Here is a 26329-nt window from a genome sequence, read left to right on the forward strand (position 1 = left end):
AATTTCAGGCGGAGAGGGGCGCTCCGCGAGGAAACTCGAGCGTCCACCAATCGCGGGGCTCCTTCCCAGTTCTGACCAATTGCTTGCGAGAGGGCTTAACTTGGTTACCAGTCTAGAAACTACGCGTGTGCGCCCGGGACGCGCGATCGCCAAGGCGATTGCTCGGTGCCGAAGTACATGAGGAGCCTTGCATAGGGATATGATCGCATAGTACAGACTGGTTACAAATGGTCTCGATTTCGTAGAAAAGAGACTTGGTTCCTTATAGAGAAGCTGCCGCGGAGACCGACTTGAGATTCGACTTCCTGCACTCCGTAGCGGTGAGACGACCCCACCCCCCCACCCCACTTCAGAACCCGCTTTCGAGAAAACTCAGGCAAAGCGTTCATTGGCGGTGTTGGGATTTTTTTAATTGAAATATTTTCCGTAAGTTTCCCAGCAGAGTTGCACATAGTAAGCATGTAATTAATAAAAGCCGTTATTATAGTTCGGAATAGAGCTTATTCGTTGGTTGTTCTTTCCTCCAGTTTCGTTTACCACAGAAAAACTAGTTGTTTAGCAAAACCTCTTCGCCTAGCTTTGCTTCCTGCATAGGTTATCCAGATCTTTACCAATGAATGGTATCTCGATTATGTCCACTATAGCTCCACCTCTTGCCCAAGTCAGTTATCTCTTGTTTGCAAAAGTCTAACCGATCATCTCCCTCCAAACTTTCTATCTCGATACAGTGTTTTAAAATAGTCCTGCTCTCCTCCCCATGATTGTGTGCACGTTCGATCGCACTAGGGCCCTAGAGATCACAGATTAGCCTAAACTGGTGGACCTGGGAGCCCAAGGTCCTGTATCTGTCTGTCTGGCCAGCCCTGGGATTTCAGACCGTTGTTGCCTCATTGCTACTATGGGTGAAATTCAAGGCCTCCTGCTTGTACAGTAAGTAAGTGGCAAGCTTTACAGAATAAAACTGTCTCCCCAACGTCCTTATGACTTTTTAAAAAATAGATCAAGTCATGTCAACTCTCCTGCTTAAAAGCCTTAATGATTTTTCATTTCACTCAAAGTAAAATGCCAACTCTATGGCAACTTACAAAGCTGTCTAGTTTAATAATCAGTATCCTCCCCTGTTAAATACCTTAAAACGTTCCAGAATAATCAGCTCCCTTCCTCCTATTTAAACATTTTCATTGTATGTATCCATTGTATACGGTACTTCCTTGCATAGGCAAATTACACAAGTATATAATGTACATGGAGCATATTCTGCCTCACCATTTGCCCTCTTATCTTTCTTTTTCTCTCTGTCCTGTTATTTCCTTTGATTCTCTAGAATGTTTGGCCTCTACTTTCATTCCATGTGTACATATGTAATTTTAAGTACCTATATAAAATCTAGGAACCACAAATGAGAGAAGACATGTATTTTTCTCTTTGAGACTGGCTTAATTCCCTTCAGATGAATATCTCAGTTTGTATTCATTTTCCTGTAAGCAGCCTAACTGCATTCTTTATAGTTAAACAAAAAAAATCATTGTCTATGTAAAACACATTTTCTTTATTCTGCGGCTGTTGAACTCCTATGTTAGCTCTGTATCTTAGCTATTGTGAATTGCCCTGGAACAAACATTGATATTTTGTCAAAACCCTTTTGTGCATTAATAAAAAGACTTGTTCTTATGTGCATGAGTGCTCTGCCTGCATGTAAGCCAGTACATGCCTGTTGCTCAAGAAGGCCAGAAGAGGGTGGAGGATCCCCTGTAACCGGAGTTGCAGATGGATGTGAGCAGCCACGTTGGTGCTAGGAATCAAATCCAGGTCTCTAGAAGAACAGTAAATGTTCTTAACCTCCAAGCCATCTCTGCAGCCTGGCTTGCAAGTGTTATAGTGAGAATTTTTACATTGGGAGATAGGTCTATAATTTTCCTTGTAGTATCTTTGTCTGGTGTTACTAGGAGGGTAAATTGGTTTTATTTTTAAACTGTTATTTTACGGACTACTTCGAGAAATGTTGGTGTTTTTTCTAAAGGTTGGTAGAATTCTGCCATGAATCTATCTGGATCTGGGTTTGGGCTTGTCTTAGTCACTGTTCTCTTGCTGTGAAAAGACACTATGACCAAGGCAACACTTAGAAAATAAAGCACTTAATTGGGACCTTACTTATGGTTTCAGAGACTTAGTTCATTACCATAATGGCAGAGAGCATGGTGGCATGCTGGCAGGTGCGGGAACAGTAGCTGAAAGTGCTTCATCCTGATTCACAAGGAGAGAGAGACAGACGGGAAGAGAGCGCGCGCCTAGGCCTGGCATGGGCTTTTGAAACCTCAAAGCCCACTCCCTAGTGACACTCTTCTGCCAATAAGACCACACCTACTCCAACAATTACACACTTCATCCTTTTAATCCTTTCAAAAAGTCCACTCCATGGTGACCAAGCATTCAAATGTATTAACTTATAAGGGCCATTCTTCAAATCGCTGCAATTTTTTTAGTTGGGAGATTTTTATTGTTTTTTATTATTTTTACTGCTTCAGTATTGATGCTTGTTACACAGTTGTTTAAATTACTTATCTCCTCTTCATGTAACTGACAGGTTTTATACTTCTAGGAATTTGTCCGTTTTCTTTTAGATTTTCCTGGTGGTGGGACTTTCCTTGTTATCTTGTAATGGTTCCCATTTTATCTCTGTTTTGTTGAATTAGGGCTTCTGTCTGTGTGTTGGTTAGTTTGGGTTAGATTTGTTGATTCTGTCATTTCATGGATTCTTCATATCTTTTTCCATTTCAGTTTTGTTCATTTCTGTGCCCCTTCCATTTAATACTGTGTTTATTTTGCATGTGTGCACATGCCTGTGCAGTGTGCACATGGAGGCCAGAGGACACCCTTGTAGCCTGTTCTCCTCCCCACGTCAATCCTAAGTATTGAATGTAGGTGGTCAGTCTGGGCGGCAAGTGCCTTTTCCTGCTGAGCTCTGTCCTAATTTCATTTCTGTCGCAATGATAAAAATATCCTGAAAAAAGACGACAGGGGAGTGATGTCTCTTTGACTTACAATTCCAGGTTACATAAAAAGTCCTGTCATTGCAGAGAAGTCTTAGGGCAGGAGTTTGAAATAGCTGTTCACAACACATCCACAATCAGGAACAGAAACAAAAATACTGTGTTATGGCTCGGAAGGGAAAGGTATCCTGGTTGTCAGAAGCCAGGCTATACCTATAGCCCTCTTCTGGGTGGGGGATGGTTTCCCCACAGGAATGTAGCAATCCTGCTCCTCTCAGAGAGAGCCATTATAGCTCACCTCTGCTCCGCTCTGCTAGGAGGTTCCCTGCAGAGATCGATGTCAGTTGCTTCTCTGAGTGCTCTGCTCCTCTGAGTTACTTCTCTGCTTCTCTCTGCTAAGGGAGAAACCCCAGTAGAAACGTAGCAGTTTGCTCCTGCTCCAGCAGAAGTTGTTACTTCTCTGCCCTGCTCCACTCCCGGGAAAGGTCTTCACCCAAAATTCATTCAAGAGATTTATTGGGAGGAAAGCATCCAGGAGTGTGGCTGCCTCGGCCAGGGTGGAAAAAGGCAGCTCCCAGCTGAACAGGTACAGGGTTTATATATAACTTCTTAGGGGCAGAGTTTTTCCACGGTGAAGCTTTTCAGGGTGGGAATTGGTTGGATTTCAATCCCTGAGCTTGGGTGGATTTTGTGCTTAGGAATGGGTTGGTTTCATGCTCAGGTATGGGTTGGTTTTCCTGCTCAGGTTTTTATGATGAGTTGGTCAGGAGCAGAGTGTGTTTCAGGGCTAGAGTGTGTTTCTTTCACTGATTTCAGGGTCAAAGTGTGTTTTTTGTCTCTGGTTTCAGGGTCAGGGTGTGTTTCTTTGGCTGGCTCTGGTTTCAGGGTCAGGGTGTGTTTCTTTGGCTGGCCCCTTTACCATACAAGTATCCATGTTGCCTGCCTGCTCACAGGTCTACTAGCCTCTCTACTTGTATATAGGTCAGGGCTCCATCCAGGGAATGGGTCAGTTAATAATCAAGAAAATATTCCCCATTCATGCTCATAGGCCAACCCGATCTAGTTAATTCCTCAATTGAAATTTTCTTCTCAGATGATTCTGGATTTTGGTAAATTGACAATTAAAAACTAACCCTTGCAGCCACCTTACAGTCAATGCCCTGTAAATCACTTACTTTCCACCCACTGATTGGAGGTTTGTCTTATCCTGTTTTCTCAAGACCCTAAGGTGAATTTTAAAATTATTTGTGATGTCTCTGATTTTTTAAAATGTAAGTAGGCACTTCCCTCTTAGAACTAATTTCATGGTTACAGGGAGATGGCCCAGTGAGGAAAAGCACTTAGCATGCAAACCTAATGACCTGAGTTCAGTTCTAGAGATCCTCATAGAAAGCTAGCTGTGATAGCTCACATGTGTAATCTCAACATGCCTACTTGAAGACAGGATGCAGAGAAAGGGAATCTGAAAACTTGAAGTCCAGCTAGCCTGCAGCACAAAGCAAAGACTCACAAACAGTAGGAGAGGGTTGGTGAGATGGCCCAGTGAGTAAAGAGGGATGTTGTCAGTTTTGATTACCCAAGTTCAATCTGTGGCACCCAAACAGTGGAGAGAACTGACTCCCTGCCTGGCTATTGGCCAATCAGCATTTTATTAAACAAGTACAAGAGACAAATCTTTGCAGAGTACAAGACCATTGTCCCGCAGCACACAGAACTTTTTATTTGCTTTACTGAAGCTTTCATTTCTTCAGTATTCTCCTCATTGAATTACACTTTTATATCAACTTGACTATGTCAGGAATTAACTTAAAACCCAAGCAGCTGGCACCTGTGAGGGATTTTTGTTTTGTTTTTGATTGGATCACTTGAGGTGGGAAGATCCACTCTCAATCTTCTGATGGCAGCCTATAGGAAAGCTGTGGAAGAAAGCTTTTGCCCTTTGCCTGCTTCCCCTCATTCTCACTGGCAAATTCAAATGACCTGCTGAGATGTTCCTTCAAGGCGTAGAGCAGTGGTTCTCAACGTGTGGGTTGCGTCCCCTGGAGGTCTTCTATCAGATGTCCTGTATATCAGATTGTACATTATTGTAAAGCTTTTCCAGCCTGATAAGCTTCTCTGCCAATGCAGTAGTCCGAATCAAACCAAATGAGACCAAGTTAAAAGAAGCCCAGGTTTAATGGATTCCAGTGCCTCTGGGTGGCCCTCCAGGAAAACGCGGGGAGAGGAGAGGGGAGAGGCGAGGAGAACTGGTGAGCCACGCCTTTGTTCTCTGAAGGGCAGTTTAGATAGCCTTTGGGAGTGGTCTTGATCCTCTCTGAGGAGGGGTCATTGTTTGGTGGGCTTTTTCGGAGGTGGAGTCTGGACTGTGGCAACTCCCAGGGAAGGGGGCTTTGAAATGGAACTTTCCACCCAACATTCCAAAATGGATGCCAGGAGCTGGGGTGAAGCCCTCAACCAAACATTCCAGACTCTTAGGATAAAGGGGTGCCAGGGAGCAGAGGTGATGCTTCCAACCCAACAATTATGATTCAAAACGGTGGCAAAATTATAGTTATGAAGTAGCAACAAAAATAATTTTATAGTTGGGGGTCACCACAGTATGAAGAACCACACTAAAGGGTTGCAGCATTAGGAAGGTTGAGAGCCACTTCATTGGAGGCTGTTTCTTCGAGATTCTGACAAATAAGGAAGGCCAGCTGAGACATCTACCTTCATGGACTGAATAATACTGTGTTCCTGGACTTTCAGTCAGGAGACGACAGCCATTGTTGAACTAGCCAGACCACAGGTCTCTGCCCCCCCCCCCACACACACACACAATCAGTCCCATTCCTCTAGAGAACTGGGATTTCTCTGGGCCCTAGTTGTGGCTTTTCCATTGACTGCATATGACTGCTGACAGGGCCTTGGGCTGCACAAACAGTTTCTGTCCCTAGGATACTCGCTGCAGTAGGGATATGTATACTGATGACTGGAGATAGGCGTGAGGTAGGGACTAACATCCGAGGACAAGGTTAGTCCTTGTACTTTTCCACCATTCATTCATTCTTTAAAATTTTGTCCTGGGAAACCTTAAAGCCTTCCAGAGGCTGACATGCACTGGACTCTACTGTTTTGTCTTTAGATACTCCAGGTCAATACAAATGCACATTTTTCTTTTGAGTTATCCAGTATCTTAGTTTGGTTTCTGTTGCTCTAATGAACTGTAGCGCACCCCACCCGTCTGCACTCCATGCGCTACCATACAGTTCGTGAATCGGGCAAGGGGCTGGAGATTGAAACACACAAAGACACACAGACAGAGACACAGGTCATCCTTGATGCCAAAATGCCCCAAGAATGCCCCCTTTATTGTAGCCAGGGCTGCTTATATAGAGATCCTTGACTGATAACCACTCCCCTGCCTCAGGAACTCCTGAGGGTCTCGTGCTCAGAGCAGCTGCAGGCTGTCTCAGAGCAAAGGAAAGCAAGTTGTTTACAAGAAATTCCGGATCTGGGGGCTCACTGCTCCCAACAATGAACACCATGACTAAAATCAACTTGGGGGGCAAAGGACTTATTTGGTGTACAGTTAACAGTCCATTCTGGAGGGAAACCAAGGGATAGCTGAGGCGGGAACTGGATCAGAGACCATGGAGGAATGCTGCTTACTGGCATGCTCAGCCTGCTTTCTTATACAACCCAGCACCGCCTGCCCACAGTGAGCTGGATCCTCACACATCAAACATCAGTCAAGAAAACTGACTCATAGACCCCTGGCAGTGGGACCAGAATCTATCCCTGGTTCATGAACTGGCTTTTTGGAGTCCATTCCCTATGGTGGGATACCTTGCTCAGCCTTGGTGTGTGTGTGTGTGTGTGTGTGTGTGTGTGTGTGTGTGTGTGTGTGGTGGCGGGCGGGGGGGGGGGGGGACTTGGGCTTGCCTCTACTTGAAATGCCAGGCTTTGTTGACTCCCCATGGGAGGCCTTACCCTCTCTGAGGAGTAGATGGGAGATGGGGGTGGGGCAGGAACAGTGGCTGGTATGTAAAATGATAAAAAAAAAAAAAATTAACAGAAAAAAAGCTATTTCAGTAAAGGAAAAGTAGAAAAAAAAAAGAACATGCATCCACAGATCTGCCTACAGGCCCAGTCTGAGGGAGGCAATTCCTCAATTGAGAGGCCCTCTTTCCTAGCTAAGTCTAGGTTTGTGATATGTTGACCAAGATCAACCAGCACACCCACATAGACTCCTTTGTCTACTTTCTCTTATTCCCCCCTTGTTTTAGCATTTTACAAACTTAATTTACACACTAGTCTAAATACTTCAGCTCTGTTAGTACCTCTCTCCCCTTTTAAAGATTATATCTTACCCCCCCCCCCAAAAAAAAATTATGTCTTACTGTGTGGTCCAGCTGAATCAGCCTTAACTCTTGTGAACACAGTTCTGCCTGGCTCAGTGAACTGGGCATTGGGGTAAAATACTCTGACAAGAAGTTTATTTTGAACTAAAGCCCCAGAAGGATAGAGCCCATCTTGGCAGGGAAGACGTGGCAACAGGCAGAGAAAGCATGGTATCAAGAGAACAAAACAGGTGGTCACATGGCATCTGCGCTCAGAAAGCAGGAGAAAAGAGCAAGTGGGCCCAGCCTATAAAAACCTCTAGGCCTGCCTCTTGTGATATATTCTGCAAGGTTCCATATCCTGAAGGTTCCATAACTTTCCTAGAGAGCTCCACCATCTGAAGACCAAGTGTTAAACCCTTGGGTTTATGTAGCCATTCATATTCAAATTATAGCATTCTGTCCTTGGTCCCCATTGGCTCACAGCCATCTCATGATGCAAAATTCATTTAGTCCAACTTCCAGAGTTCTCATAATCTAAGAATACCAACACTGCTCTAAAAAGTCCAGTCTCTTCTGAGACTCTAGGCAATCTTTGAACTATGTTCAAATCTCCGAACTACAAAAAACAGATTATATACTTCCAACATAGAATAGGACTGGGTAAACATTCCTACTCCGAAAGGGAGAAATGGGACATAGTGAAGAATGGTCAGACCAAAACACGACTAAAATCCAATAGAGCAAATATCAAATCCTTTAGCACTATTTTTGGCACCTGGAACTTCAGTTTCCAAGACCTAACTCTGCCCTTTCAGCTTTGCTGCCTGCAACATACATTTCTCTTGGGTTGAGTACACTCTGTTTGCAGCCCTCCTTGGCAGGTGTCCCTCCGTGATGGTCTCTCAAACATCTTAAGGGTCTCCATCGTAACCCAGGCTTTTTCTTCACAACTTCAGCACAGTGGCTTTGCAGGGACTCCCAACCTGCCACACACACACACACACACACACACACAGCCTGGACTCAGGTGCCTTCTGAAACTCATGGGAAAGAATCTATGACCTCCTCGGTATTGCATCTTGCATGCATCCAAATCCAGTATGATGTGGATCATATTACCTATTTCTGCTTCCAGCTCAGGATGGAGCACAAGCCCCTTGGACCACTGTTGCAAAACTTCAGTGTGCTACAGCTGGTGAAAACTTACCTAGGTATTTCTCGGTATAGAGTGGAGACCGCACCTGGGCCCTGCTTTCCATGGTTGGGACCCTCGTTGTGGGTTTGTCTTCAGAACTCCTTTCCTTTTGTTACTGTGCAGAGCAAGAGGCTTCTCTTAGCAATTACCTCTTTTCCAGGACATGCCTTAGAGGCAGGGTTAGCTTCTTACTGCTTTTTTCCTCTTTGGACTGCACCTTTCTTTCATCCTGCCCCACTTGTTTTTTTATCGTAGGCCTGCATCAGAGTAGTTAGTAATAACCATGCAGCAGGTTGAGTGTTGTACTGTAGTGAAGTTTCATTCTGTTTTAGAGTCAGGCTTACTCAAATGCTTAGGAAAGGAGCAGAATGCAGCCAGGTTCTGAGCCAAAATATCACACAATTGGCCCCTAGTCCATGTCCTAAACACCGCACTGTGCCCTAGTCCAGGTCCTAAACACCAAGCTGTGCCCTAGTCTGTGTCCTAAACACCACACTGTGCACTAGTCCAGGTCCTAAACACCACACTGTGCCCTAGTCCAGGTCCTAAACACCACACTGTGCCCTAGTCCAGGTCCTAAACACCACACTGTGCCCTAGTCCAGGTCCTAAACACCACACTGTGCCCTAGTCCGTGTCCTAAACACCACACTGTGCCCTAGTCCAGGCCCTAATAGAGTCCTTGTTTCCTAATGAGCATCATGCACAAGGCTCCATTGCCTTGATCTCTCAGCATTGCTGTCTTCCGGCCTCCATGAGAATGACTTCCTACATTCTGTTTCCAGCATTCAATGCCTTTCCAGCCTAGAGTTCTAAAACTGTAACATTCCACAAAACAAAAGTTCAAAGGGCATGTGGTGAGATTTACCACAGCAATGACTCCACTTGGTACCGTTTCCTGTATTAGTTTCTTTTCTGTTATCATGATAAAAATGCCCTGGCTAAAAACAACTTGGTGGAGAAAGGGTTTATTTTGGCTTTCAGTTCTAAAGGGACAATCCTTCATGCCCGGGAAGGCATGGCAGTAGGAGCATGAAAGTGGCTGACCACATTGTATCTACACTCAGGAAGCAGTATTGGAAACAGCACGTGCCACACATGTGCACAGACACACAATGAAAAAGCCATTCCCAATTCAGACAGTTGACAGAGACTATTCCCTGATTATCAGTTTCTTGTTTTGGACCATTACTAAGGTACTGTACTGTGAATATTCCTTTCTGTATTAAAGGCTGGACTGGATGGTTAGATATCTTCTATCACTTCTGCCTCAGTGTCCCAAGTTTTGGGCTCCCATGAGGGGCTCTGTGGGGACTAAGACAGAGAAGTTGGCACCAGATAGCTGGGTATTGTTGTGACAGGCCTGGTCATGCTGCATGTTGGCAGATTTGAGCCTTCAAATTAGGAAAGTGGTTGAGTATGTTAAGGGGGGCTTAATGGGTCATCCTAGTTGGAGCATGAAAGACAGTGCTGAGGGAGATTTGAACTGCAGGGGTCCAGCCCAAGAAGTTCCAGAGGGAAAGAAAATTAGGAAGTAGTCAAGAGACCATTCTTGTGATATTTTGGCAGGGAATATGGCTACTTTTTTGCCCTTGTCCAGAAAATCTGCCTGAGACTAAACTGAAGAGTTTTTGGATTAATGGCATTGGCAAAGATTTCAAGACAGCCTAGTATTGACTGTTGTGTGGTTGTCAGTGGTCACACCTATGCCAATCTATAATGAAAAAGAGCAAGCTGAACTCAAGGAAAAATACAAATTGTACAATTTGAGGAGAAAAGGAACACTAGGAAGTATAATAGAGCTAAGTCCAGTACTCAAGTAGACAAAATGTTTAAAGAAAAGTTTGATGTTAAATGGAATAAAGGGAGTGATGACCTCAGGGCAAGTCCCCACCCAGCTAAACTTCCAACTTCTGGAAAAGAGTTAAAGAAAAGCTTAATCAGCGAACCGGAGAAAAGGAGATGCAGATGCAATTGAAGGAGAGGGCAACCTGGCAGCTTCGGCCTCGTGGTTCTTGCTTTAAGGTCAAGGATACAAGAAAGGGGTTATGGAATCTCCCCCCATGACTGAGAAAACACAGTGAATGAGGTCAGACGTGTTAGGGTGTCCCTGCACAGAGGCCCAGACAAGCCATTATGTGAAGCTGTGAAGGTGAAGCCTGGATTGCCAGGAGACCCCAAGATGTTAGAGATGCCAGAGTTGTTGGATACCTGCTGAGGAGAGCTGCTAACAGGGAGTGGAATCAACCCAAGAAAAAGAAGTATGTTGCAGCCAACAAAGCTGAATGGAGTTGGAGATCTGAAGAGCTCTTTAACATAAACAGAAATGTAGAATTTGGAGTTTTCATTGTTGCTTTTCTGTCTTACTTTGGTCCAATATTTCCTCTTTCCTCCCTTTTGAAATGGTAATTGTTAGGAATTTTTCCTAATGCGAGCTCTCTGCTGATGCAAAAATCTCAATCAAGCCAAATCACAAGCCAAATTAAGAAATATCCAGGTTTAAAGGGATTCTTGTGCTCTTGGGAGGCCACTAATGTGTTCCTCTTTGGGGAGCTCACTTAAATACCCTGTGGGAGTGGTCCTGACCCCTGGCATGCTGGGATTTGAAGTCCAGACCAATACAACTCTCAGGCCTGGGGGCTGGGATGGATGCGAGGGGTGGGGCTGGGGTCTACACTCCCAACTTAACAGTAATGTGTATTCTGTGTTATTGTATTTTGAAAATGTGTAATCTGCCTTTTGATTTTGATTTTACAAGGGGTTACAGTTAGGAAATGGCCATGAGTCTATGAACTGTTGAACATTATTGAGACTGGCAGACTATGGGGACTTCTGAAGTTGGACTGAGTGCAGTTTTTCCATTATGATTTATCTACGAGCCTATGGGGGTCAGGGAGTGGAATGTGTTTGTTTGAATAAGAATGGCCCCCATAGGCTCCTATGTTTGAATACTTAGTCATCAAGGGAGTGGCACCACATGGGAGGGATTAGGAGATGTGCCCTTATTGGAGGAAGTGTGGCTTTGTTGGAGGAAGTGTGTCATTGGGACTAGCAGCTCTCTCTTCCTGCTGCTTGTGCTTCTGGATGTAGAGCTCTCAGCTGCTTCTCTAGCACCATGTCTGCCTGTGTGGTGCCATTCTTCCAGCCATTGTGACAGTGGACTCAACCTCTGAAACTGTAAGCCAGCCCCAATGAAATGCTCTCCTTCATAGGAGTTAGCGTAGTCATGGTGTCTCTTCACAGCAATGGAATACTAAGGCGGCTATCGACTACAGATCTAATTTGTACTCTACCCCTTCCCTCTGTCACCATAAGAAATGTCAGATCAGCACCTCCCTCTCATCGTCTCTCACTACCCCCTTTCTGGCCAGTCCAGAGGTGAGTGTGGCTGTCATTTACATGCCTTTTTCTTGTAATTCCTCCCATTTGATGGCAATTTTGAACACAGGTCAACCTTAGTTGGTTTTCTGGAAGACCTTAGTTGTATGTCTTATTGTCTAGATAAGGGGCTAGGCTACAGTTTGCTTGAAGCCTTGTCCCATACATGCTACTTGGAGGGACTGTAGTATATTCTCTCATCCATCCTGTCTCCGTACACAAGTGCACCCCATCAGTCAAGGAGGCATGGCACTCCATACCTTGAGATCCACCCCGCCCCTCCTCAGACCCAGCAGATTCAGTGGTCTATTTTTTACCCCCAGCATGTACACTGGAAGCCATGCCATCCTGTGCCACATTTGGAAGGGTTGTCTAGGTGGAGTCTCCACACTCAAACAACCAGCTTCCAAAAGTGTAAGTGTTCATCACAAAGCTGTCTTTGGTTCCAGGATGCCGCAGGCTCGGGCAACAAGTACTGTGTGAACAGATATCTGTTTAAGCTGGAGAAGAAACCAACAACAGCAAAAACAATCATCTACGCATCTAGTGTGATAACCAATGAATTTACTGGGGTTACTTATGGGAACACGAGAGAGGGGTTTCAACAGGAGCATGGGAAACTTACAAAAGACCGCATCTTGAGGAAAATCTCTCCCTCTCAGCAATCGTTCACTGCCTGTGTGTCTTCAGAGAGGGCTAGACTTCTTGAGCCTTTCCACCCTAGCAACCGTGAACTGCCTGTGCTCCGGGAGGGGCCGCCCGCAGGAGCCTTTGCACCCTCCATTGTAGAACACCAGTGGACCCAATCTTGTGCAGGTCTTTTGCGGATGATCACAGCTGGTGAGAGTTAGAGACCAGCAGCTACACCATGCTTAGTGTACACAACAACCAGTAATTGATTAGTACTGGGTGATTAAAGATAGAGGAGGGAAAATAGAATGAGTGAGCAGTGGGTACAAGAGGGGAGAGGATGCTGTTGGGGCTAAAGACAGCATGAAAAGAGATGTCATCATGTAACCTTAAATAGCCTCCACTCTCAGGAGACTCAGACCCCACCAAACAGGCCAGCCTGTGTTTGAGAAAGCCTGTCAAAAGTCAGAAAGGAAGTAAGGGAAAAAAAGAATGAGAACAAAGAACACTGGCCTGTAAGTTGATCCTGGGTATTGAATAAAGGGATAAATGTAGGGGAGGGGGCTGGGTGAGGCACCCACTGAATGTAATCTCTTGACTGTTGCTGTTGTCAGCCGGGATTCCGTGTCCCTTCCTAGGCCCTCTGATGCCAGGCACACCTGTAGACAGTCATCTGCAAGGTTGGGCCACGAAAACTGATCCTGTCAGTTGGCCATCCTTCTGGGAGGACTCACAGGTATGGGTGAACTTCTGGTCAGTCTTCAGAGATCAGGTGGTGATTGCTGTCCTTATCACAGTGCTGGCCTGCCCTCATGAGCCAAGTGGAAGGTACTGGCCACTCCTTCCTGATGCTAGGCACTTGGCTTGAAAGCCTGCCGACTCTGGCTTTGACTAGGTTTGTTGCTTGCTGAATAGGCTTTGTTGCCAAGTTCCTTCCAACAGTCTAGAGGAAATCTGCTGTTCAGGTTCCAGCATAGTCTAGGGCATTTGTTCCAGGTTCCCAGAGTGTTTGGGGCAGAAATCTTAAAATGGTTTCTGAGCCTCTCTTGTTGAATACCCAGAATATCAGGAGTTTCTGTTGCTGGGGTAAACACTATGACTTAATGCAACTTGGGGAGGAAAGGGCTTATATGACTTACAGGTAATGGTCCATTTTATGGAGGGAAGGCAAGGGATAACTCAAGCCAGGAACCAAAGCAGACCGTGGAGGAATGCTTACAGGCTTGCTCCCAATGGCTTGCCCAACCTGCTTTTTTATACCATACAGGTCCACCTGTCTAGGGATGACACCACCCACATTGGGCTGGACCCTCCTGGATCAATCATTCATCAAGAAAATGCTCCCATGGTCATGACCTGTCTGATGGAGGCACTTTTTCAATTTAGAGTCTCTCTTCCCAGATGGCTTCAGTTTGTGTCAAGTTGACAGAAATTAACCACCTCACATGGTGTCTCCCTTCCCATTAAAAAAATGTTTGCTTAAGAAGAGTATTGTGCCAGCCTGGTCTACAAAGGGAGTACCAGGACAGGCTTCAAAGCTACAGAGAAACCCTGTCTCGAAAAACCAAAAAAAAAAAAAAAAAAAAAGAAGAGTATTGTGTGGTTTTCTGAAGCCCTCTGCTTTAGACTGTTGCTCCTCTCTCCCTGGGAGGAGAGAAATTACCTAAACTGGAACTATTACTCTTTTGTTTTGAGACAGGGTTTCTCTGAGTAGCCCTAGCTGTCCCGGAACTCACTCTATAGACCTGACTGGGCTCGAACTAGAGATCCTCCTGCCTCTGCCTTCTGAGTGCTAGGACTAAAGGCATGCACCACCATCACCCGGCAGTAACTTTTTTTTTTTTTTTGATTTTTCGAGACAGGGTTCTTCTGTGTAGCTTTGGTGCCTGTCCTGGAACTAGCTTTTGTAGACCAGGCTGACCTCAAACTCACAGAGATCGAATGCTGGTATTAAAGGTGTGCGCCACCACCTCCCGGCCTAGAAACTATTATTTTTTAAGGTCTATCACATCTAGAGAAGCTGTAAAGAACTAGGAAAGTAGGAATATCGAAAGCCAGTATGAGGAAATTTCTTCCTTTCCCATCTTCTGGGTGGAATCTAAAAAGTTTCCTGAAGTCTGTAGCTTGGCTGGAAGGTTAGCCGAATTCAGGGGTGAAAGCCATGGCTCTTGCTTCATTCCCAAGGGATCTGACTCTCGCTTCAGCTTCTTGCTGTGTTAAGAAACCCTGTCTCGAAAAACCAAAAAAAAAAAAAAAAAAGACTTTGGGTGTGCTGAGTTCGACTTTCCATGCCTCGGTTTAGCACTTGAGACCACACGTACCCGCCCCCGAGTAGCTCTAAACTGCAGTGAGCGTTATAAATTACCCATCAGAGCTTGCCAGCCACGTGGGAGGACCACGGTTCCACGGAGCGGAGCCCAGGGAGACTTCTCACTCCCGGGGCGAAGGGCGCAGCGCCAGAAAGTTCCCAGCCGCAAGCCGTTTGCCTTGGGGCTGGAAAACCGCGGGTCGCTCTAGGTCGCTCTAGCCGTAGTCCGCCAGGGCTCTGTGGTGGGAGGCCTGGCGCCTGCGCACTGCACGGGGGCGACGGCGGGGCGGGCGAGAGGGAAGCTCAGGCTGCGGCTGTGGAGAGGGTTGGTGGTGAGTGCTGCGCGGGAACTGTCCAGCCGCCTCCGGGGAGGGGTGGGTTGCCTGTCCCAGAGCCCGACTCGATCTGCTCCCCTGGCTATTCCGCCTCCACGCGGGACCTCAGCACGGCCTGACCTCGGGAGTCCCGGGGAGCCCCCGCACACCCGAGCCAGCGCTGTCCAGGTAGCTAGCTGCCCCGTCACCTCCCCACCCCCCACCTCCCGGGTTTGTACTTACTAATTGCTCCTGTTGAGCCAAGTACAGGGGTCGCAGCATCAGGTGCTTATTGCCTTGAAGACTTCCCTGTTTCCGTTTTGGAGAAAACTGAAGGTTTCCCCATAGTGCTATATTCAGCCATTCCTGGATTGGACTGGACCACCATAGACATTTTGCCTCCTTACATCCATCGTATGAGTTGACCTTTCTGTGGCCTTCCGTCCGTTTAAAGGCCTCCTGTGTCTAAGGGTTGTCATTCTCTTCTAGACCCACTCAGTTTTAGAATTTCTCCCTGTACGACTTCCCAAAGTTGTAGCCATGAAGTTCTCAAAGCAGACCAGAACCCTAAATCAGAGTCTGCCAACTAAACATGATTCTCGACAAGTCCCCTAACTTCTCAAAGCTTGTCTGAAGTGAGGGAAATATAGGTGACTGTGTGAATGAAAGGAGGTGAAAGATGCACCCTCCCCTGGCGGCGCCCCCCACTGCGGGCACATAAGCGCTCTGTCAGTTATGAGATATATTTGTGTTTTTGTGTGTATGGCTGTGTGCCTGGCTGTATGACTATGCACCATGTGCGTGAAGTGCCCACAGAGGAGGGTTTTGGATCCTCTAGGACTGGAGTTAACAGATGGCTGTGAGTCATCATGTGGATGCTGGGACTTGAACCCCAGGTCGTTTGGTAGAGCAGTAAACGCTCTTATCCATTGAGTCATCTCTGCCTCCTAATTATTTCTTTTCAGAAAGCAATAATACACCAGTCCTAATTGGTCATACAGAAAGTTCTTTTCAAATTATGCTAAGACATGCTCAGTGAGATGAATGTTTTGGTTAGATGATGATGTATTTGATGGTTGTTTTGGGAAGGGCTATATGTCAGGAATTCCAGAAATGCCAGTTGTTGTTGTTGTTGTTGTTGTTTTTTTTAATGCACATCTAAAAGTCCCTGGGAAGCAATTTATAGTGCATAATATGCAGAAAGAGATAATCAGAACATTGTATGTAATAGCTGAAAGCTTTAAACTTATAAAATGGGAATTTTAAAGGAAAAGGAGAGTAAGATAGGTCCCTCTGTCCATCACTATCAACAGGCATCAGTGTTTTGCCCATCTTGTTTTATGAAAAATTGAGAACTGTTAAGTGTTGAAAAGTAAACCGGAGTGCATTTGGAGTGCTCAGATACCTTGAAAATAATTCAGTATTGTATCTATACACCGCAACCACAAACATTCAAAATCAAAGTAGCATCCAACCTAGAAAAAAAGACAAGGAAGTACCATAAGCCATTAGCTGATTTCCCTTTAGTGGTGAGAATATGAGTGCCCCCCCCCCCCCGCTCGTGTTATAGTTCTGTGTGTAACAGCTCTGGGAGCGCTGTACCTCAACTGAGCACAGCTGCACACCAGAGCCAGTTCACTGCAGCGAGATGCGTTCATTGCTGCGTTCGCTTTCCTTGACCCACGTTTGCGTCCACATTCCTGTCTGCCACCTGGAGCTAATGCCTGGTGTTGCGCCTCATGGTCACCTCACACATCCAAATCTTTAAAAATAATTTTAATTTTATTTATTTAGTTGGGGTGTGGGGAGCTGTGGGGATTAGTAGATAAAGTTCACAAATGGGTTTCCCTCTTTCAACGTCTGAGTCCTGGGGGTTGAACTCAGGCCATCAGGCTTAGTGACAAAAGCCTTTATCCCTGAGCCAGCTTGCTGTCCCTGTATATCCAAATCATTATTAACAACTGTAAAATTTTATTCCACTTTATTTCTACCAGTGTTTCCCAGCAGGCTCCAGCATAGCATATGGGACAGGATGATGCCCCCTGCCCAATACCTTTTCTTTGCTCTCTAGGCAGGAATAGAACCTAGACTGTATGCATTTCCATACTTTTCTAAAACAGCCATTTCAAATAACTTAAATAAGGTGATGAACTCATAATCTTGTTTTTCTCTCAAATAGATTGCAGTGGAATTTGACCAGAAGTCCATTTTGCTTTTGGTGAGGGTCAGAGATGCTGTTAAGCTGAGGCCACAACACGCTTAAAGATAGTTAGGGGGTCACTTCCCAAGAAAAGGGGTGAAGGACATTTGTTTCGTGTTTGTAAAGGAACTTTGTTTCACAGGTATGCAAAGAAGCCTCTTTGTCCTGATGTCTTCAGAGATACTATGGATCAGTCCGGAGTTCTCCTCTGGGTAAAAGCAGAACCTTTTATAGTGGGTGCCTTGCAAGTCCCACCTCCATCCAAATTCAGTCTTCACTACCTCAGGAAGATAGCCGCCTATGTGCAGACGCGGGCCACAGAGGGCGCCTACCCACGCCTCTCCTGGTCTACATGGAGGCACATTGCATGCGGAAAGCTGCAGCTGGCCAAGGAGCTAGCATGGCTCTACTTTGAAATATTTGATAACCTTTCGGTGAAGACACCCGAGGATCGCCTGGAATGGTCTGAGATTTTGTCCAGCTGCACGACTGAAGAGGAGGTAGAAAAGCAAAGAAGTCAGGTATGTATGGACCGCTGTGTATGTAGTTCCTCTGAACAGTAACCCTCCCTCGTTTGTGTCCTAACAGTGCAGCTCGGGCTCTGGGTTGTTGGCCCTCGTGATTCTAAAGTGCGGTCCGAATTGTGGCATTTCCAGCTTGGAAGTGTTTTGACGCCTGCGATCAATGAATTAGTCCTTTTGTGTCGTACGTAGTTCATGTTCCCCCACTCCTGAAGGACCCGTGTGTTGGCAGCTCTTCCACTGACTGTGGATGTATCTTGGGGCCAGTGTGCGGCTGATGTTACAGGTAGAGGCGCCTAAGTCTTTAGCAGCCCCTTCATTCTATCTTGACCGTCTAAAAGTAACTTCTGCTGTATACTAGAATCAAATCATTTTTATGACTGTATTTATTAATTCACCCATTTTTCTGTTGCTAATAAGATAATGCCACAGAGGGGGTTATTTTTAAGGAACTCTGTTGTGGCTCATTGTTCTGGAGATCCAAGGTCAAGAGGTCATGTGATGGCTATAGCAGTGGTTCTCAACCCTTTGGAGTCAGATAGCCCTTTCACAGGGTCACCTGAGACCATTAGGAAACACAGATATTTACACTATGATTCATACAGGAGCAACATTACAGTTATGAAGTAGCAACAGAAATAATTTAATGAAGAATTGTTTTAAAGGTTCACAGCATTAGGAGAGTTGAGAGCCACTGGGCTATAGCATCCTTGCTGGTAGAGACCTGAAGCAGTACAGGAGGACATCATGGTGAGAGACACTGTTTTCCTGTGTGTGTTCAATAGTCTCTCTTCCACTTATAAAGCTACCAATATGGAATCTCAGGGCTCTGATCTGATATCTTTATTTAATCCTAGCTACCGCCTAATCCCACCCAACACTAGTCACATTGTTTTTACCCTCTTAGTCCCTGACCGTGAGATTAAATTCCAACATGAATTCTCAGAGTGGACAAACCATGTGCAAGCCATAGCGTCCTGCTCTTGTCTCTTGCTCCACGTAGCCCATACGCTCATAGATGGAGTCGTCCTCTATAAATGATCCACAGTCTTAACTTATTCAAGCCGCATTTAAACTCCAGTGTCTCATTTGAGATTCAAGGCAAACTCTTCAGTTGTAAGACTGTAAATTCAAGTTATCTACTCAGAGTATATAGTGGGACAGGCTATGGAGTGGGTGAATATTTCCATCTCAAAGGCTACTACTGAGTGCAGTGGCTGGCCGAGCATGGTGGCACAGGCTTTTAAGTCCAGCACTTGGGAGGGAGAGACAGGCGGATCTCTGTGAGTTTGAGGCCAGCCTGCTCTACACAGCGAGTTCCAGGACAGCCAGGGCGGTTACACAGAGAAACCTTGTCTTGAAAAGCAAAAGAAAAGAAAGCAGTGATTGGCCGGATCACATCCAGAAGCCGTCAGCAGACACAAGTTGTTAAACCTCCGAATTCTCTCGTCTTGGGAAGGGGTTGTATCCCTGACACCTCATGTAGTTCTTCCTCTGTGTCTTTGCTAGGCTCAGCCCATACTTAGCTCTTAGCTCAGAGTGTCATGACCACGCCTTTCCCAGGTTGGCGTTGTAGACTGGTAGTTCCCAGTTACAGAGTCCTGGGCTAGTCTCCTTCCTACGATTTCATTAGGCATGGACCCTCTCTAGCAGGACTCCTAAGCCAGGCCTCTATATCGCCTTCTAAGTTTTCCTTTGAAATCTGGGTGGAAGCTGCCATGCCTCCACAGCTCTTGCATAATGCATGCCTACAGTAATTGTGAAACTGCAAGGTGACACTTGCTCCTTTGGTTAGGTTGTTAGCTGTACCTGGCTGCTCACTCCCTCCTTGGGTTAGGTTGTTAGCTGTACCTGGCTGCTCACTCCCTCCTTTGGTTAGGGTTGTTAGCTGTACCTGGCTGCTCACTCCCTCCTTTGGTTAGGGTTGTTAGCTGTACCTGGCTGCTCACTCCCTCCTTTGGTTAGGTTGTTAGCTGTACCTGGCTGCTCACTCCCTCCTTTGGTTAGTCTTAGCTGTACCTGGCTGCTCACTCCCTCCTTTGGTTAGTCTTAGCTGTACCTGGCTGCTCACTCCCTCCTTTGGTTAGGGTTGTTAGCTGTACCTGGCTGCTCACTCCCTCCTTTGGTTAGTCTTAGCTGTACCTGGCTTGCTCACTCCCTCCTTTGATTAGGGTTGTTAGCTGTACCTGGCTTCCCTGAGCATAGCCGAAGTGGCCAGAGTGCTCTTCTGGAAAGCAGAGAGCAAAAGGTGAGAACTTACAGAGAGAACTCTGAAACCATTCTTCCTTTAAGCCACTGGGCTGTGGTGAGAAAAGTAGCCCCACAGACTTCTGAGGTGCCCTCCAGGTCTCCCTCCTATTGTCCGGATGCGTCTGGCCTCATTTTATCCATGATAATCTCTTTGGCAAGGTTACTGGATGCACCCTACATGGTTTTTCTTTGCTCCTTTGCTGGATGACCTGCAAATCTTTCAAATCCTTTTGCTTTGTTTTCTTTTTAATTTTACATTCTATTCTTAGATGGTGCTTTTACACCCTTTTTTGTGAAGTTAAAAGGTAACCCGGGAACAACTCGACTGTTTGTTGTTTGAGTATTTCTTCTGCCAGGCACTCCAGTTTGTCACTGTAAATTCTGCCTTCCGTAAATCTGTAGGTGGGTGCAGACACAGCCCTCTTGCAAGAGCTAGCTCAAGGGAGTTATATATACCCTGGGAGAGTGTATATTCCCTGAGGACAGCACCCTCAGCCAGACCCAGAGACCTCCTACTAGACTCCACCTCATACAGGTCCTACCATCTCCCCACATTGCCACCCTGGGGGTCCAGCATCAACTCAAGACTCACAGGAGGACAAACTCCACCCAAACCATAACAGACAGCATCTCTGTCCCCATGGACTCCGTAAGCTAGTAGGAACGACTGGGGTGTAAAACGGTCGCACAGTAAAGTTTAGAAATGGACTTGAGAGTGATTCATTCTTGTGGTAGGGATAACTCACAGAGTATATTAGTTATATACAGCAGTTTAATTATGATGCCTGTGGCTTGGGCCAATAGTAGCTTATTTATCATTTGTCCAACAGTCCTACAGAGCCACGCTTGATGGGTGAATCTCAGGGCTCCAGATGCAGTGACTCAAGAAATTATGTTTCTGTATTTTGGAGTCACTTAGTGTTAAATGACTTTGCTGGGGGGTGAAGTAAGACAAAGAAATGCAGCAGGGCCACAGTAGCTGATCTTTTGCTCCCTTTACACAGAGGCCACACAAGCTGTGGCTGTCTTCCAGGCTGTGATTGGCAGTGGGAAGAATTGCTTTCTTGTAGACCATGCCTGATTTTGTCACAGATGGGAAGAGAACAGTGGGAGGAGACAGCTGCCTTTCCCCCATAGTGAGCTGGAGAATAGGTCTTGACTGTGAAGCAGTCACCACGGTGAAGGCCACGGAACATATCTGTCACTTTCCTAAATTTGTCACAATCCGTTGTTTTTATTTTACTACTGCATAAATTAAGCACACGTGAGTTCTAACTTTTTAGAAAACTTTATGTAATTGCAGTATTGTTAGCTGCATGCTGCTGTGTTGCAGACCTGAAGAACTAAGTTACCGTGTGTAACTGAGACTTTGTTAGCTTTTGACAATCACCTATTTCCCTTTTGTTCCAGCATTTGACAGCCACTGTTCTTCTGTGCTTCTGTGGACTTGATTCTCTTTTAGACTTTGGATGTGCTGTGGTTGGAGTGTCTTTCATGGTATCCTGTGTTGGATTTTAATGCTCATCATGAGAGATTAAGAGGGTACAGATTTAGTCTGAGGGACAGGCCCGTATCCCAGACAGGAAGATTACAGGTTCAGGGCAGCCTGGGCTACAGTGTGAGTTTAAGTCTAGCCTGGGCAATGTCATCTCAAAATAAAAAATAAGTAAAATGCATATATATTATGTAAAAAAATCCTAATGACTTTACCATTTTTAGAAAAGTAGCAAGATATAAGAACAATGTATAAAAATCAGTAGTTTTTCTATATATTGAGAAAGAACTTGCTGAGAAAGAAATAAGGGAGGAAAAATGCAAGGAAACAACCTTGGAATAAACTTACCAAAGGAGGTTAAATACCTCTACAACAAACATTTTTAGCACTGAAGAAGGAACTTGTGGAAGACACAGAAAATAGAAAGGGTACCAATGCTCACAGATTAACAGGAGTAATGCTGTAAAAATGGCAATATTACCAAAAGTGATCTATAGGTTCTGTACAACTCAAAGTTTTGATGACATTCTTTACAATACTAGGAAAAACAATCTTGGAATTCGTATAGAAGCACAAAAGACTCTGGACAGCTGAAGCAGTTCTGTGGCCAAAGAGCAAGGCTGGAGATGCCACCATAGCTGATCTCAAATTATAGTAAGGAACCATAGTAACAGAAACAGGCATGAGACTGCCAGAGAGACTAGAGGACCACGAGAAAAACAAGCACAGCTACCGCTGCCAAACCTTCAACAGAGGCGTCAGAAACAGGGAGGAATGGTACCATCTTATAAATAAGTGGTACTGGGAAAACTGGATATTCATGTGTAGGAAAATAAGAATAAACCCTCTGTTCTGAATATTACCAAAGAAAAATGTATCAAATACCTAAAACTCTAGAAACGTTGGAGGAGAACAGTGTAAAGTACAGACGAGGACTTGCTGAGAAGGACTCCGAGAGCACAGGACACAGGCTCGAGAGTTGATACTGGGGATTGTGTGCGATTTCAAACTGCACAGCGAGGGAAATACTCAGAGTGCAGAGAATGTCACAGAACAAGAGGAAATGTAAGCCATACATCTAATGGGCTGATGTCTAGAATCTATAGAGGACTAAGGAAATTAAACAAAACGAACAATGCGACCAATAAATGGGCTAATGAATTGAATAGCAAGTCTCAAAAAATATGAGGCAATAAATATGTGAGAAAAATGTTGTGTCTTTAGCCATTAAGGAAATGCAAATTCAAACCGCTTTCAGAATCCAGTTTACCACAGTCAGAATGGATGTTGTAGAAGACAAATGCCAAGGAATACAGATGAGGAGGTGGGAAAAGAGGAGCCCTCCCATACTGCTGAAGCACAATTCATAAAAACTCAGAGCGAGAAACGGGTTCAACCTGAAGGTCAGCAAAGCAAAACAGCCAGCCACTGACTCTTACCTCTATCTCAGTCCAAAACGGACTTAGCATCTATCCAGTGTCTGCAACATGGGACTAATAGTTAAAAAAAGGTTTGGAAGCTGAAAAGAAGTTTGTCCCACAACCTCTAGGTGGAGGGCGCTGCAGCCGGTCATCAGCCACACGTTTTTCTCACTAGGGTTGGATGCTAGTACAGTGGTGCCTGGTCATGAGGATGAATACAACGTCAAGAAGCATCCATGGTTTTGGGTGTTTATTGTGTACCATAGTTTTTGCTGGTTACTGTGGATAGTAAAGTAGAAAAAAGAAGACTCTTTACTGTCTCATGGGAAGACTGTCTAAAGCAATAATGATTGTTAAACTAGATGTATAAAATCAAGGAATGTACGCTGTGAAGAAGCCAATCCATGAAAATAATTGTTAGCTTGGGTGTTTCTTTATCCAAGAATTAAAAATAAGGGCTCACACAGATTTACAAAAGAAGCACGGTGATGTTACCTGGAGAAAGTGGCAGTGTAGATTAGGAGGGAAACATTGTCAGGGCTGACAGCAGGCCACATGAGAGAAGACGCTGAAGGGTCCGGGACTGTAGTCTAGGGTCTTTTTATGGAGTATGAGAGAAGGAAGGGCTGGCTATTAAGGGGAATAGGTGATTCTCTATTTTGATTGAAAGATTGGATCATGTATTCATTTTTCCTACTGCATATGAACCTCCCCACAGTGCATCTGATTTTGGTCATGTGCACACCCAAGTATGCATAGACTTAAGATGACCAATAGAGGATTCTCACTAAAGCATTTCTAGAGAACACAATTTTACTTTATTCTATGTACATTCAAAACCAGCCCAGGCTGGATCGGCCCTTCTGTTCTTCATACCTATGTACCTATAGACATGTCATGACATACCATGTCATACCTATAGACATGCTTGACAGAAACTATAAATGTCATTGTTGCCAGGGGCAGGGAAACATACAGTGCTCTTCAGATATGGGTGTGTGAGTAACCTGGCACAGGTGGGGAGCTGAGTCCTGAGGTTGCCAGGTGCACTGTTTGGAGAAGGTTGTGTGTGCATGGTATGTACAGGTGAAGGAATCAGGCTGCTAAGTACACTCTTGCATGATGGCGGTGTGCATAACCCAAAACCTAGTGAAGGTCCCAAGCTGCACTAGCTCCTGTGCTTGCCTGCCTCAGGGTGGTTCCTCTTGTGTAGCATTCTTAGAATGCTGAGATGGAGAACTGGTAAGTGGATGCCAAGAGCCAGGGGAGGGGTAGAGGTGGTAGGAGAGACGGGAGCGTTCTCTCTCTGGACTGCTTCAGTGCTGCTGCACGGTTCTAGTTTTAAAGATAGGAGCTGGGTGAAGAGTACGTGTGATCTACTTTATCTCTTACATCTGCAAAAAGTTTAAGAAAGTAAAGAAAGGTGTAGTTTAGTGGCTAGAGTGCTTGCTTACATTGTCAAATCCCTGGGTTCATTCCCTCCCTTGAATAAACTGGATGTGGTAGTACATGCCTGTACCCCAGCTCTAAGGTGGGGGCAGGATGATCAGAAGTTCAAGGTCATCCCTGGCTACATAGCAAACGAGAGGCAAGCTTGGGCTGCATAAAATCCTCTCTAATTTCTTAAAATGTATGAATTTACAGTTGACACTTGACTGACTGCATTTGGGTGATCCTGGGAATCTGTGTTTCAGCATCTCAGGTTTGGTTTGCCCCCTTTTGCTCTGTTAAGACACTGATCAAAATCATCTTGGAGAGGAAAGGGTTTATTTGCTTAGAGGTGCAGTCAATCCAGGGAAGTCAGGGCAGGAACAGAGAGCAGAGAGTAGTGTTGCTTACTGGCTTGCCTCCCCTAGCTTGCTCAGTGTGCTTTCTTATACAGCTCAGACCACCTTCCCAGGGCTGGGCCCTCTTATGGCAAGCATTAATCAAGATGTCCCACAGACACGGGCACAGGTCACACTGATAGAGACAGCGCCTCTCAGTTCAGGGTCTCTCTTCTCAGGGTTCTCTAGCTTTGTTAAACTGACAAAAACTGACGAGCTCACGGGGTTAGAAATTCTTCGCCAGAGATTGTGAGGATCTGAGTGTGAACCCAGATGCATCTCATCACTGTCTCACTCCTGCATGAGTGCTGGGATGGGAATGTGAAAATCATGAGCTTCAAACCACAGCCTTCTCAGATATGATGATGACAGCAGAACATAGGCATTTTTGGTTTTGGTTGTGTGTGGTTTTATTTATTTTAAACAGTGTCTCACTGCATAGCCCAGGATTCACCGTCTTTCCCCCTCAGCCTGCTGAGTGCCGGGATTATAGATGTGCTACCAGCTCGAAGACAATTCCCCTCCAAATGCGCATGATAAGAAACTGTAGCTCCTGTTGCCACTCTGATACCAGCTGCAGTTAGACTGATGCCCTAGATTTTCTTGGTCAGCCTGTGGATCTAGGTTAAATCTTTATGCTTGGTTCAACTTCTTTCTTTTTCCCTCCTTGCACCTGTTCATTTACATATTTGAAATGCCGAGGCTGCTTTTTCGCCTGCAGTATATTTTTGGAAAGGACATTGGTTTTCAGAAAGACTTCCTATAGCTTTCTATGAAGTGACTACAGTTACATAGTTTAGAAGTTCCTCTGTCTGGGCATCAAGTGATAGCCATTTCTAAATTTGATGTTTTTAAGATCAGGAAGCTGTGTAACCCTGCTTACTGTATACGCACCTGTAAACTATGGTGGGTGCTGTTTTAAGGTGTGTTCATCTTTTGTTTCCCGGACAGCTTTCAGTGGACACGCTGCAGTTTCTGCTCTTCTTGTACATCCAGCAGTTAAACAAGATCTCCCTGCGGACATCGTTGATTGGGGAAGAGTGGCCCAGTTCCAGAAGCAGACCTCAGTCTCCTAGCCTCACTGAACGGGCCAGCTGTCACAGTAAGGTATTGATCATATCTTGTAAGGGAAATGCTTCCCCTTCCCCAAAAAGTATGTTGTAATGCAGCCAGGCATTGTAGAGTGAAGCAAGAGTAATAAAAACAAATAATGGCGTCTCACCTGAAGATCCGAAAAGCAAAGCAGCCAGCCACTAGAGAGACCTTTTACCTCTACCAAGGCTCAGACCAAAGGGGCGATCCAGCAGTGCTTTTCACCAGCCTTAGACTCTACACTCGCATGAGCTCCTGTCTCCACCTTTCTAGTCCTGGGGTTAAAGGTGTGTGATCCCAAGTGCTGGGCTCACCTTTGTATGAGCTCTGTTTCTCTTTTAGACAGATTCAGTCCAGGGTGGCCTTGAACTAACAGATCCGTCTG

At 45.4% G+C, this 26329-nt stretch overlaps 1 protein-coding gene across 4 annotated transcripts in view; it reads left to right on the plus strand.

Annotated features, from left to right (window-relative positions):
• The first annotated feature begins 116 nt into the window (after positions 1 to 116).
• Tbccd1 (TBCC domain containing 1) overlaps positions 117 to 26329 on the plus strand; it is a 45928-nt gene continuing 19715 nt past the window's right edge. The window contains exons 1-3 of one of the 4 annotated variants that reach the window (XM_057766101.1): positions 117 to 320; positions 17482 to 17860; positions 25804 to 25959. In XM_057766101.1, the coding sequence (XP_057622084.1) occupies positions 17525 to 17860; positions 25804 to 25959 (492 nt within the window). In that variant the 5' untranslated portion in view covers positions 117 to 320; positions 17482 to 17524. The other 3 variants (XM_057766104.1, XM_057766102.1, XM_057766103.1) reach the window with 3 other exon arrangements.

This window comes from Chionomys nivalis, chromosome 3 (genome assembly GCF_950005125.1).
Source record: "Chionomys nivalis chromosome 3, mChiNiv1.1, whole genome shotgun sequence".
NCBI classification, from domain to species: Eukaryota; Metazoa; Chordata; class Mammalia; order Rodentia; family Cricetidae; genus Chionomys; species Chionomys nivalis.